Source organism: Vombatus ursinus, unplaced genomic scaffold (genome assembly GCF_900497805.2).
Source record: "Vombatus ursinus unplaced genomic scaffold, bare-nosed wombat genome assembly UNPS02014785.1, whole genome shotgun sequence".
Classification (NCBI taxonomy): domain Eukaryota; kingdom Metazoa; phylum Chordata; class Mammalia; order Diprotodontia; family Vombatidae; genus Vombatus; species Vombatus ursinus.
In genome coordinates, this window is record NW_020954563.1 from 8,253,544 (window position 1) to 8,266,819 (window position 13,276).

At 39.2% G+C, this 13,276-nt stretch overlaps 1 protein-coding gene across 1 annotated transcript in view; it reads left to right on the forward strand.

The window, feature by feature from the left end:
• The window catches only part of SAMHD1 (SAM and HD domain containing deoxynucleoside triphosphate triphosphohydrolase 1), a 56,635-nt gene that overhangs the window by 19,421 nt on the left and 23,938 nt on the right, over positions 1-13,276 (forward strand). The window contains exons 7-9 of the mRNA XM_027867103.1: positions 7,196-7,351; positions 12,682-12,782; positions 12,902-13,010. Of these exons, the coding sequence (XP_027722904.1) occupies positions 7,196-7,351; positions 12,682-12,782; positions 12,902-13,010 (366 nt within the window). The remainder of the gene's footprint in view (positions 1-7,195; positions 7,352-12,681; positions 12,783-12,901; positions 13,011-13,276) is intronic.

A 13,276-nucleotide genomic window follows, 5' to 3' on the forward strand; every position in this document is an offset into this window, starting at 1 on the left:
AAACAGCTTTTAACATTTGCTTTTAAAACTTTGAGTTCCAAATTTTCTCCCTTCCTCCCTCCCTCCCCACCTCATTGGGAAGACAAGCAATTCAATGTAGGTTATACATGTGTAGTCATGCAAAACATATCCATAATAGTAATATTGTGGAAGAAAACACAGACCAAAAAAAAACTCAAGAAAAATAAAGTTAAAAGTGTGCTTCAGTCTCTATTCAGACACCATCAGTTCTTTCTCTGGGGATGGATAGCCTTTTTCATCATAAGTCCTTTCAGAGTTGTCTTGGATCATTGTATTGCTGAGAAGAGCTAAATCTTTCTCCTTTAAAGATGGATTTTGGAGAAAGGATGCTAGTCATGGTTTTCCCACTAATTAGCTATGCAACCTCAGGCAAGTTCATTGACACCTTTCAGCTTTAGTTCAACAAAATGAAGTGTTTGGACTATGTGATCTCAAACTTCCCTTCCTTCTTCTCTCTGATTTGGTGATTTTATTTTTGCAAAGATATTTAGAGTGAAGTATGATAAATAAAAGTGGATGATAAAGTTCTGGATAGTTCTGGGGGTATAGTGGTAAGAACTTAACTGCATATTTAATAAATTTTTGAAATAATAATTCTTGCAAAATATATTTGATGCCCATGAGTAATCCTAATGCTTCTGAGACCTCCCTTTATTACTGACTTTGTCTGACTTACTTCATACATTCAATTTTGATTGAACTTTGCCTTCCAGTTCTAGTTCCCCTTTAGACAAACACTTTTCCTTCACCAAGTCATTGTCCTATTTTTAAGGTTCTGACTAAAGCAAAGATTTCCTAAAACCTCATTAGTTTACTGTCTTCCAAATTGAACATTTCAGTAACAGACTAGGAAGTTTAAAATATATACATTGTAGAATTTAAAATAATGACTTTGCCATAATAAATTCCTTCATTCAGCAATTATTTATTGAGCACCTACTACATATAAGATACTGTTAAATACCCACCTATGCACACTGGATTTTTTTTGGCCAAGACTGGTTTTATTGGTATAGAGAACTTCTGGTGTGTAAACTCCCTCTACTAGCATGGATCAGTAGCACTATTCTACATCTTCGAGTCCTAGAGAGTTAGCAGGGGTACGGAGAATTTCAATGACATGCCTAGAGTCACACACCCGTTATATGTCATAGACAAGACGGAATTCTGGTCTTCTGGCTCTGCAGCCAGCCGTCTATTCAGTATGCCAGCACTGCCACATTTTTTATCCATTTGTAGCTAGGTGACACAGTGAATAGAGCACTAGATCTGGAGTCAGGAAGACCTGAGTTCAGATCCAATCTCAGAGGCACTTAATAGCTGTGTGACCCTGGACAGATCACATAACTTCTGTCTACCTCAGATCTGTCAAAAAATTAGGATAATAATAGCCCCTCCCTATTCATTTGTTATGGAATTAAATCAGCTATTATTTGTAAAGCACTTTGAAAACCTTTAAAGTGCAATATCAATCATAGCTATTATTGTTATATTAGTCAACCTATAGAAGTTCATGTATTTTGTGACAGTATTTAACAATATTCATTATTTCAAAAGAACTGTGATGATTTTGGTTTAAGATATGACTATGCCTCCCATCTCTACAAATGTTAACTTCTTTATACATTAGTAGATGGTCATATGTGGTAAGTCTCTCTACATTAACTAGGTTGGCCATCACATGACAGACATAGTCCATTGCTTAGGCCTGTATCAGACCTGTACACCTTGGCAATAGGTAGGGGACAGAATTAAAATAGGCTAAACTTCTTCAGGCCACATATAGATTTTTAGTGACTCACTTCCCAAATAAAGGGATAATTAATGATTAAACTATTTTGCAAATCATATTTTTAAAGAGGGAATTTCAATTAATATCAATTAATTATGCTTATTACTTAAGATTTTTATTTATCACGAAATCACATTAGTGTTTAAAAAAAAATTACTTTGCTAAGTGGTACAAGTTTTAATCTACCGAAAACACAGTGAAAAGATACAGCTCTCACCCCTCTCAGACTAGAGACGATGGTTGGTTGCCGTGGGTCATGTGACAAACAGGAGAGAGTGCTCATTGGCAACCTACCTGCCACCTTACATGACAGGGACAATAGTGACTAGTAGAAGCTGGGTTAAATGGAGCAGGGACAAAGCACTTGTTATATCTTTACTTTCTTTTACATCTTCTACAAAATCCTTTGGTGGGTAAGAAGCGGCCCCCAAGCAGCCCAAGGGCAGTATGTTGTGCAGGCCTGGCTTATACTCAAAGCCCTTTCAATTTGCTAGAATGTCCAAGTGGTTTGATTTAATTTGCATAGGCTTTGAGAATCCAGGGCTGCCTCCATGCCAGCCAGCAAGAGTTGGAGAAAAACTGTTAATAAGGGGGGCAGTTGGGTGGCACAATGGATAGAGCTCCAGCCGTGGAGTCAGGAGGACCTGAGTTCAAATTTGACCTTAGATACTTGACACTTACTAACTGTGTGACCCTGGGCAAGTCACTTAACCCCAATTGCCTCAGCAAAAAGCAAAATAATAATAATAATAATTGGTTAAAACTATTAATAAAGATGATTTGCTAATGCAGTACTAATTGTGCCTAACTTTGAAGAGAGCATTTTCAGTCAAGTAGTGAAGGCAAAAACCAGATTGCAAGGGACTGAGAAGGAGGCTGGAGATGAGAAAATGGAGTCAGGATATATAGATGTTTTTATGAAAGAAAAAGATAAATAGAATAATAGCTTGAGGGGCAGCTTACTCAAAAGAAAGTTTTTGGGTTGGTTTGTTTGTTTAAGGTGTGTAGAGGGTGTTTGGACATGTTTGTAGACAGCAGGGAAGGAGTTAGTGGATAAAGAGATTAAAGGGATGTGTGTATGTGAGTGAGGTAGAGAGAAAATATGGCAGAAGGGACAAACTCCTAAAAGATGGGAGAGGAGGGGATTAAAGACACAAGTAAAGGGATTTGGTATTGACGAAGAGAAGGGCCATTTTTTCTTCTTTGACTGGAGCTGGGAGAAGAGAGGGAGAGAAGATTTTGAGGGGATTTCAGGTGAAAATAGAGTTTTTTCTAAAAGAGTAATGAGAGAAGAGGAGAATTGGTACAGTTGCTGTGGGAGTAAATTAGGGAAGATTACAAGGATTGCTTTGGAGTAATGAAGTGAATTGAGATTAGATAAGATAAATTTGTAGTGGACTCATTCTATGCTGTTTGTATGACTTCCTCCGCCAGCTATCAATAACAAAAATAACAGCAGATAAGACAAGGTGCTGAGAATAATGAAGAGCTGGGGGGGAAGGGGGAGTTGGATGAGCAATAGTAGGGCAAAAGGGCTAAGGACTTGGGACTCTAAGGTGGAGGATTGTAAAGTTGAATGGATTGTCTGTAACATCAAGATTGAAAAAGGGGGGAAAGGAGGCTAGGGCAGGGTGATGCGCTGATCAGGCAGGGAAGGTGAGAGGCTACAGCTCAATAGAGGGACTAGACCAAAGGTTCTTAGCTTGGAGTCCATGAATTTTTAACATTGTTATAAATATTTCAGTATAATTTCATTGTTCAATCAGTTGTTTTTTAGTCGTGTCTTACTCTTCATGACTCTATTTGGAGTTTTCGTGGCCAAGATACTGGAATGGTTAGCCATTTTCTTCTCTAGCTCATTTTACAGGTGAGGAAACTCAGGTAAACAGGATGAAGTAGCTTTCCCAGGGTAGCAAGTGTCTAACTCCAGGCCCCTCCTTCTATCCACTGCGCCATCTAGCTGCCAGTCTATAATTGGTTTTCTTTGTAATCCTATGTATTTTATAAATTTTATAAATCTTCTGAGAAGAGGGCTAGAGGCTTCACCAGGCTGCCAGAAAGTGCCCATGCCACAAAAAAGTTAAGAACCCCTAGACCAGAAGTTACAGTGAGGACAGAGAATAGGTTTGCAGGGAGAAAAAGGGAATAAGTTTCTATTAAGTGCCTACCATGTGCCAGGGACTATGCTAAAAGCTTAGCAAATATTATCCCATGATACAGTTGAGGAAACTGAGGTAGACAAAGGTTTCCTGCCTTGCTGTGAGTCACAGGGCAGTAGGGGGTGAAGTGTAGGTGGAAATGGAGGGATAAGAAGTTATGTTCAGATAGAGGAATTTCAGAATTGTCAGTTGTGAAGTAGGAACACTTGTAAGTGATGATGAGATTAAGGGTATTATCATCTCTTCATTACTGAGGCCAGCTGAAGGTATATCCTGGGAGCTGAGCTTCCTTTGATCCCTGCTGCCTCTGGAATACAATATAGACTTCTGCATTGGGCATTTAAAGCGCTTCACAGTCTGGCTCCAGCTTGTCCTTCTAGGAGGATTACTCTACAGTGCAGTCAGATGGGCCCACCTGCCCTGCCTTTCCTCATCTGTAACATCCCATCCTCTTATCTCCACGCCTTTGTACAGACCATGGGTGGGCAACCTGCAGCCTCAAGGCCACATGTGGTCCACTAGGTCCTTGGGTGCAAGTGTGCCCTTTTGACTGTCCAAGTTATACAAAACAAATCCTTTATTAAGGGGATTTGTTCTGTGAAGTCTGGATTCAGTCAAAGGGCCACACTTGAAGACCCAGAGGGCCGTATGTGGCCTCGAGGCTGCAGGTTCCCCACCTCTAATATAGACTGTCTTCTGAGCTCCAAATACTCTCCCTCCTCACCTCTGTGCTTGGAACTCCTGACTGTTTCCATGGTTGAGCTCTAGCACTGCCTTCTAGAGGAGGCCTTCCTTGCTTTCCCCACTTGGTAGGGTGGAGGTTTTGTATTTACTCACCTGTGAACATGTTGTATCTCTGAGAAAGAATTTAAGCTCCTTTAGGACAGGAATTAATTCCCTTTTGTATTTCTATCCCTGGCACTTTGCACAATCCCTGGGAAATGGTAGGTGTTTAATGCTTATTGATTAAGGAGATGACTGAACTGACTAGTCTGGATATTTATGGGGGTGTGAGCATGTCTATTGAAGTTTCCAAATATTAAGAGTAGGGACATCCTCTCCCAGAGAAGACTGAGTGAGCCAAGTACTGAACTCCAAGAGAAATCGAGGAGAGTGTTTTGGCTTCTGGTAGATAATTGCCACTAGGGTTTGATTAGGATGATCATTCTAGCTAGATAGATGGTATTACTCTAAAAGGAGGAAAGATTACTGAGTGTTGGGGGAGGGGAAAGTGTGGGTGAATGTTTTAAATCAAAGTGAGAAGCAATGAAGGTACTTAAACTTTTTCTCTTAGCCCATTGGGTTTGTAGGATCATATAATCATGGTTTTGGAGCTGAAAGCAACCTCAGGAGGCCATTGAGTCTTACCCTGTCATTTTACAGGTGAGAAAATTGAAGCCCAGGGAGGTCATAATTTGTCCAAATTACATAGATAGTAAGCATGAGAGAAAGCACTTTGGCACTGGAGGGACTAGCCAGGGATATCATGGTTTGTTTTGTTTTTGAGGAGATCCAGGTTTCCGTGATTGTAGGAAGATGGAACAACTATGGAAGGAGGAGGTATAATTTGAAGGTCACTTTTTTTTTTTTAAGTGAGGCAGTTGGGGTTAAGTGACTTGCCCAGAGTCACACAGCTATGAAGTATTATGTATCTGAGGTATTCTGTGAACTCAGGTTCTCCTGACTCCAGGGCTGGTGCTCTATCCACTGTGCCACCTTGCTGCCCCTGAAGGTCATTTTTAACAAATGGTAGAACAGAAATTCTAACTGGCAAGACTGGGAAGTACGGGCAAGGCTGTTTAGGGATTTAGGAGCTTTGGAAGGGTAGGGGTAGATGGCATGAGGGTGTGGAAAGTGGTAGGTAGTAGGGAAGGAAGGTTTTCTTCTAGGTAGCTTTAGATACTGAATTACAGAATTCAGATCAACATAGGGTGGTAGATTAACCCACCCTTTCCAGTAGCTAGAGTAGCTGTCTCAGGTTCAGCTAAAACGTTGATTTGCTTATCATCCCCTGGGCCACAGGACAGGAGAGGACAAGGCTGAGCCTTTGAGTCTTTGATTCATGGTTGTTCTAGAAGGCCATGGCCTGGTAAAGAGAGGCCTGTCTGGAAGACCTGATGACTCAAGACCTGTTGCCTGGGCACTGCTGCTAATGTGTCGCCTCTTTTGCCAGATCTGAATGTGGCTTGTGGAGAATTTTGTGGGCTGGTAAAAGTTTAATGAACTGATGCCTTTTTTTTTTTTTAATGTTCTTATAAGATTGCATTTAATGATATGCCCACTGATATAGGGCATGGTAAACCCTGAAATGTTGTGGTCCCTTGAAACCAGAAATAGTTTTAATCATGATCATCAGGGATCTGTCACAAGTGAAATTCAAAAAAGGTAGACTGAGGAAAGATAACATTTTATTAATAAGAGCGCTACATGCCAGTAGGGTGACAGGTGGCACAGTAGATAAAGTGTTGGTTTTGGAGTCAGGAAGACCTGAGTTCAAATCCGGCCTCAGACGTTTAGTAGCTATGTGACCCTGGGTGAGTCACTCAACTCTGTTTGCCTCAGTTTCCTTATCTGCAAAATGAGCAAATCACTCCAGTATCTCTGCCAGGAAAACCCCAAATGGGGTCACAAAGAGTCAGACAAGATTGAAAAACAACTGAACAACATCTGTGAGTAGAATGGGTCAGTCGCTATCATAGTTTAGCCATAGACTCCGTAGTGGAGACTCAGCTTCTTTTTATAAGATTAGAACAAAGAATAGAACAGGGTAGAGGAGGAAAAAACATAATTGGTTATACGGTTGTTGACATCATGGGGTCAAGGACAATATGATTACATGGCTGAGGCATGGGGAACATATGATTGATAGGAAGTTAGGAATGAGGGGCTAGCCACAACCCCCCTCCTTCCCTTTTGTGACTTAAGAAATGGTCATTCTTTTAGTCCACCTGCAAGGTTAAAGATAGACCAGACTTCTTTGGATAACAAAGACATCCCTGAAGGAAAACGGTGGTGTAAAAATATTTTATCAGACTCCCTGGAGTCCAACCCCCAGTTGGAGACAGCAGAATTCCTTGAGGCAAACATAGAAAAGTGATTAACAAGACAACTGGATTTCCAAACTTAACTCCTTACAGGCTAGCTGAATTTCTAAACTAAGTTCAAAGACTGTGACTTAGTTATAAGTCAGATAGTCAAATGTCTTTTGTTCTTATTTTTTCAGCATGAAATAGCTTCAGTCAAGATGTTTGAGCATCTGGTTGATGCCAATGGAATTGAAAGTGTAATGAAGAAGTATGGACTTACCCCAGAAGAAGACATGTGTTTTATCAAAGAACAAATCGCGGGACCTCTTGATTCGACAGTAGAGAGTTCTTCGGTGAGTTAGCTGGTTAGTTTGAATTACCTAATGCTTCTCAAGCGAGTGACTATGTTTTCTTATCTGTTAATTTTACCAGTTTTTAAGTACTGAGTTTATAATTTAGAAGCACTCCAAAATGTGGTTGGACCCCAAGTTGATCACTCAAGTACAGCTATATAGTTAATTTGAAAACTCTACCTGTAAATTACCATCTTTCTTTAAAGTAAAAAGTCTGACATTGGGCTGTTTTGAAGAGTACTTAATTACACACATAATAGATTAGACTCCTCGGCCATGAAAGGAGTGTTTATTCTTCAGAGCCCCAGCTCAGCTCTACACAGGGTTCCTTCTGGCTCTTAGTCTTTGATTTTGATGATGATGGTGCTCATCCAAAAAAAGTATGAAAGTTATATATTTGTGGAAAACTGCAAGAGGCTAAAAGATGGAAGCATTTGAAAATCCTCCAAAATCCTTGGAGACAAGCTTTTATCTTGAAATTTTCTTTCTGTATTCCTGTAGGAGTTAATGAGAATGATTTTTTTAAATGTGTCCTAGAATTTTCTGTGTCCAAATGAGAACTTTCCCTTTCAAAGTGGCTTTGTCCCAGACTCAGAATCCAGTTGTTTGAGAGTTGTTTGTTTGAGAGTTGTTGTTTGAGAGTTTTGGAACTGTTGTTAAGGAGCGGTCTATCTTCAGAGATCGTATTCTTTCGTCTGTCTGACAAGTTGTAGTTTTAGGATTGGATGGACCTTTGAGGTTTTTCTAGTTCAAAGCCAACCTAAAGCATTAACCTCCCCCCCCCCCCAAAAAAAAGTGTCCTACAAACCTTCCATTGAAGATTTACCAGTGACTTTACCTCAAAAAGCAATGCATTCCATTTGTATAGATCTTTTAATTACTCAGAAACTTTTTCTTCTATGGAACTGAAATCTACTGCCCTGAAATTTTTCTGTCAAGCAGAATAAATCTAACCCTCTTCTACAAGATAATCCTTTAAATATTTAAAGATGATCTTCATATCTGTTTGCCCCTACCCCCCCAAAATACAACAGAATAAAACCAAAAGCAAAGAAACTTGTCCAGATCAAACATTTCTTTCAACTGATCCTAATATAGCATGGTTTCAAGTCCCTTTATCATCCTGATGGTCACCTTCCTGGATGGGTTTTAGCTTAACAATTTTTTCCCTAAAATATGGTTCACAGAATAGAACACAATATTCCAGATGAGGTCTGACTAGGGCAGAGCATAGTAGGATCATCATCTCCCTTGTCCTGGACACTTCTGTTAGTGCGGCCTGTTTATACTATGCCATTGACTCATATTCACTGAAATCTCCAGATTTTTTTTTTTTACAAGAAGTTTTTAACTATACCTCCTTCCCCTCCCCCCTTACACTTATGCAGTGTAGGGCTTTGCTCTTAGCCCTATTGAATTTCATTTTACTAGATGGCCTAGGAATTGGATGAGAAGCTTAAGAAAATGGGGAGGGGGCTTTTTGTGGTAAGTCTTCCCTTTGTCTTCAAGTCATTGGTAAAAATATTGAATAGGACACAGCCAAGGACAGAGTCCTGTGATATGCCACTAGAAACATCCCTCCAGAGTGACATCCATCCATCCATCCATCCATATCCAGTGATATTCATTGGACTAACCGTTCTCATCTTACTGTTCTGTCGTCTAGTCCAAATCTGTGAGAGGTTTTGTCAAGTATTTTCCTAAAATCCAAATGTTCTGTGTCTATAATATTACCTTGATTGGCCTGAATAGTAATCCCATCCAAAAGAAAATTAAGTTGGTCTGGCTACTCAACACAATTTCTTAATGAACCCCTTTTAGTTCAAGTTTCTTATTACTTCCTTTAATAATCCGGTTTCTATAAATTAATGTCAGACTCAACAGATTAGAATTTAAAGAACCTGCTTTCCTCTTTTTCAAAATTGCTTCATTTAGCCACCACCAGTCCTGAAGCTTCTCTCCAGTATCCACAGTTGTTTAAATGTCATTGATAGGTTCAGCAATCACATCCTAAAATTTTTATATGATTCTTGACTGCAGTTCTCCTGGTCCAGGTGACTATATATTAATTCAGTGAGGTGACATTTAATAGAAACAGCTGGCATTTATAGAGTGCTTCAGGTTTAGTAGTGAAGCATCTTACCCACATTATCTCATTTCATCTTTTGATTGAGGGCAGCTTGGTGCTCTCTTACTAGCTTGGTACTTCAGTTTCCTATTAACCATTTTTGTTCTAGCCTTTGGGTTTAAAGATCATACTCTTCAGTAAGAATAGAAGCAAAAGCAAAGTCAAGTAGTTTTGCCCTTGTATTTTTAGTTGTCATTATTCTGTTTCCCTCAAGCATTGACTTTATCCCTTTTTTGTTCCTTCTTTTCCCCAATATAAATTGAAAAGGGCTTTTAATTGTCTTTAGAATTTATCAGAAATTTGGATCATTCTGGGTTTTGTCCTTCCTGAGACTAATATTAAAGTAGCATATCACCTTTTTTTATTGATCCTCAGTTTGATCTGTCTCCCTTCTCTTGTAAGTTGCCTTTTTCAAATAAGAGATGCATCTATGAGTTTCCTCCAGGCATACCAGTCTCTTAATGCTCCTCCTCAGTTTATTCTTCACCGGAGTCATTTGTAATCATTTTCATAGCATTTTTCTTGGCCACACTTGATCCACCTTCTCTTGTAGAGCATCTGACCATGAATGCCGCCATTTTTTTTCTTTTTAAATGTTTTATTGATTTTTGTTTACATCATTATCACTTCCTAATCATTCTTGTGCCCTTACAGAACCCTCCCTGAATACAGTCAAGTAAACCAAACCAAACATTAGTTATACATGAAAATATATGCTTTATTATACAGCTGGAGTTCACTGTCTCTCAAAGGCATGTCACCATCAGTCCTCTGAAGTTACAACTGATCAGACTTCTGAAGCATTTCAGTGTTGTATTCCTTTACGTTATTGTGGTCATTGTTTAAATTGTTCCCTTGGTTCTGTTTATTCTGATCATATATGTTCGTATTGGTTCATTTGTTCTCTAAAGTTTCTTTGAATTCTTTATATTCATTATATCTTAAGGTACAGTTCCATTACAGGGCAGTTAGGTGACTCAGGGGATAGAGCACTGGGCCTGGAGTCAGGAAGACCTGACTTTAAATCTGGTCTTGGACATGAATTAGTTCCATGACCTTGGGCAAATCACTTAACCTCTGTTTGCCTTAATCCACTGGAGAAGGAAATGGCAAACCACTCCAGTATCTTGACCAAGAAAACCTTATGGACGATATGTTCCATGGGGTCATGAAGAGTCGGACACGATTGAACAGCAACACAGTTCTGTTAACATTCAAATGCCATGGTTTGTTGAGCCATTCTCCATTTGATTGACATCCATTTTCCTTCCATTTCTTTGCTACTACAGAAAATTTGCTACAAATATTTTTGCTCATATGGGACCTTTTCCTGTATTTGACCTCACTGGGGTATAAATATTAATGGTGTTGCTGAGTCAAAGAGAATGTATGCTTTACTGCCTTTTCAGTAGAGTATGAGTCAAGATCTCTACTAGAAAGAATTAGAAAACAGGAAGGTATGGAAGGTTTGAGGAGAAAAGAGGTTTGGAATAGCTTCTGGGGGAATAGTATATAGAATTAGTGAGGGAAGAGTTGAAGTCCTATAACATCAATTTCTAGTGGACCCAGCCACCTCAGAGGCTTGACTCCATTCAGCAACAACGCTTGAGTAGGAAAGGAGGTAGATAGTGGGAGTGATCTAGGGTTGGGTTGGCAATGCATGAGTGGCAATAAGATGAGGTGGCAAAGAATTTGAGAATAGAGGACACTGTGGAGTACAGCTCATTAACCATAGGTTTGAGATTGGGAAGGAAGGAAAATGATGCCAGAGCGCCAGGATAATGGCCTGAGAAAATAGTGAGGAATGAAAGGATTGGAGGTCATGGTGAGTAAAAGGAATAGTTTTGGGGGCTAAGGCGTAGAATGATGAGAAATTACAAGCAGATAGAGAAATATCAGTGTTTTTTTAATCTAAGAAATAGAGCACTTGTGGGTGATAATGAGATGAAGAGTGTGGTCATCCATCTGTTTGGCTAGGCTAAATGGAAGAGCTGGTGGTGGAATATGAGGAGGCTGGGAAAATGGGAGGTGGGTAGAATGTTTGAGGGAGAATCAGCACGGATGTTAAATTCCCCTAGCACCAAGACAGGAACCGGGAAGGAGAGAAAAACAAGTAAACCAGAAATGCCCTCTTGAGAAAAGAGGATGAGTTAACTTAGGACCACTACTTCTCTGACAAGAAGTGGACTCGTGCCTTCTGTATTTAATGGTGTCTGGTTAGGGTTTATATTTGGGTGAGCTCACTCCCTTACACTCTCAGTTTGAAGTCACCTTGATCATATTAGTAAGCTTCTTTACTAAATATATTCTTTCTGGTTCTTATATGCATTTCATCCTACGTCTTAAGCCATGAACAGTTCAGTTTCATTGAATAGACTTAGTTGGCTTTTTTCTTCTTGTGTCCTTCCTTTTCTTCCTAAGTCCCTACCTTTAATCAAAAGTATTATTAGAAACAGCATCTGTGTTGTCTGTCTTCCCTCCCCCCACAATCTCAGTTTTCTGCCTATGTGGAAAACTTCATAATTCTTAGAGATTGTCTCCAAAGTCTTAATCCCTTAGTGTTTATGGAGTTCCTTAACCTGGGGTCCATGGACCCTAAAGAGATCCATGAACTTTTTATAGTGTTTTGACAGTTATATTTCAATAAAATTTGTTTCCTTTATAATCCTATGTGTTTTACTTTATGCATTTTAAACTGTTACTCTGAAAAGGAATCTGTAATTTCTCCAGACTTCCAAAGGGATTCATGACATCCAAAAGGTTAAGAACCCATTTTCTAATGATACCATATGGCTCACTAGAAATAAATCTTTATATTTGACAGGTATTGAGATATTCTGATACATTCCCTAGAAATATAGCATAGCTCCTGATTGGTATTAGAAATTTGACATGGTTACTTCCATAGCCTTCAGCACGGAGTCCTGACCACCATGGTTCCTGTGGGTAATGATGGCTGTCTTCACTTAAGGCATGTCTATTGATGCTCAGTATTCACAGGACGATTAAGAGGTGACGTTGGGGAAAGAATGAACTTGGGTGTAAAAGACTTCTCATGCTTTTTAAAATTTGGTAACATAAACAGAAAAGGCTCTTAGGTAATCCTTATCTCTTTTGTAAGATTGCTTTGCTGCCATATCTGTAAGTATAACATAAATCCATGATTAAGACTAAATCTGCTCTTCCCTGGGTTTTCTTCCAGTGGCCGTATAAAGGGCGACCCGAAGAGAAAAACTTTCTTTATGAAATAGTGGCTAATAAACGCAATGGCATTGATGTGGATAAATGGGATTATTTTGCCAGGTACACGTTGAACATTTCACAAGTGCTGTCATACTTTGATGAACAACTTCCTTGTTATTGTTTAAGGGGCATATTTCCTACTGACTTTTTTCAGCTGTATTTCTTTGGAATCTTTTTAGGGATTGCCACCATCTTGGAATTCAAAATAACTTTGACTATAAGCGCTTTATTAAGTTTGCCCGTGTATGTGAAGTAGATAATAAGAAACACATTTGCACCAGAGACAAGGTAAAGTGTTTGAAAGAGAAGCAATCAAGAAAGAAGGGGATTCATTTGTTCCCATTTACAGATTGAGGGCTGGGGGAGTAGCACAGTTTTTTGTAAGCACTTTCAGGCATTTTCTCTTTTGTTTAGCATACTGCTAAAGGCTCTTTTAAAAATTAGTAAAACACTGGAAAGTATTCCCAGCTTTTGTTAATGAATGATTATTTTCACTACCCTGAATTTATTTGTCATGCTTTGTGAGGGGAAGTCACATACATAACTGTTTAATT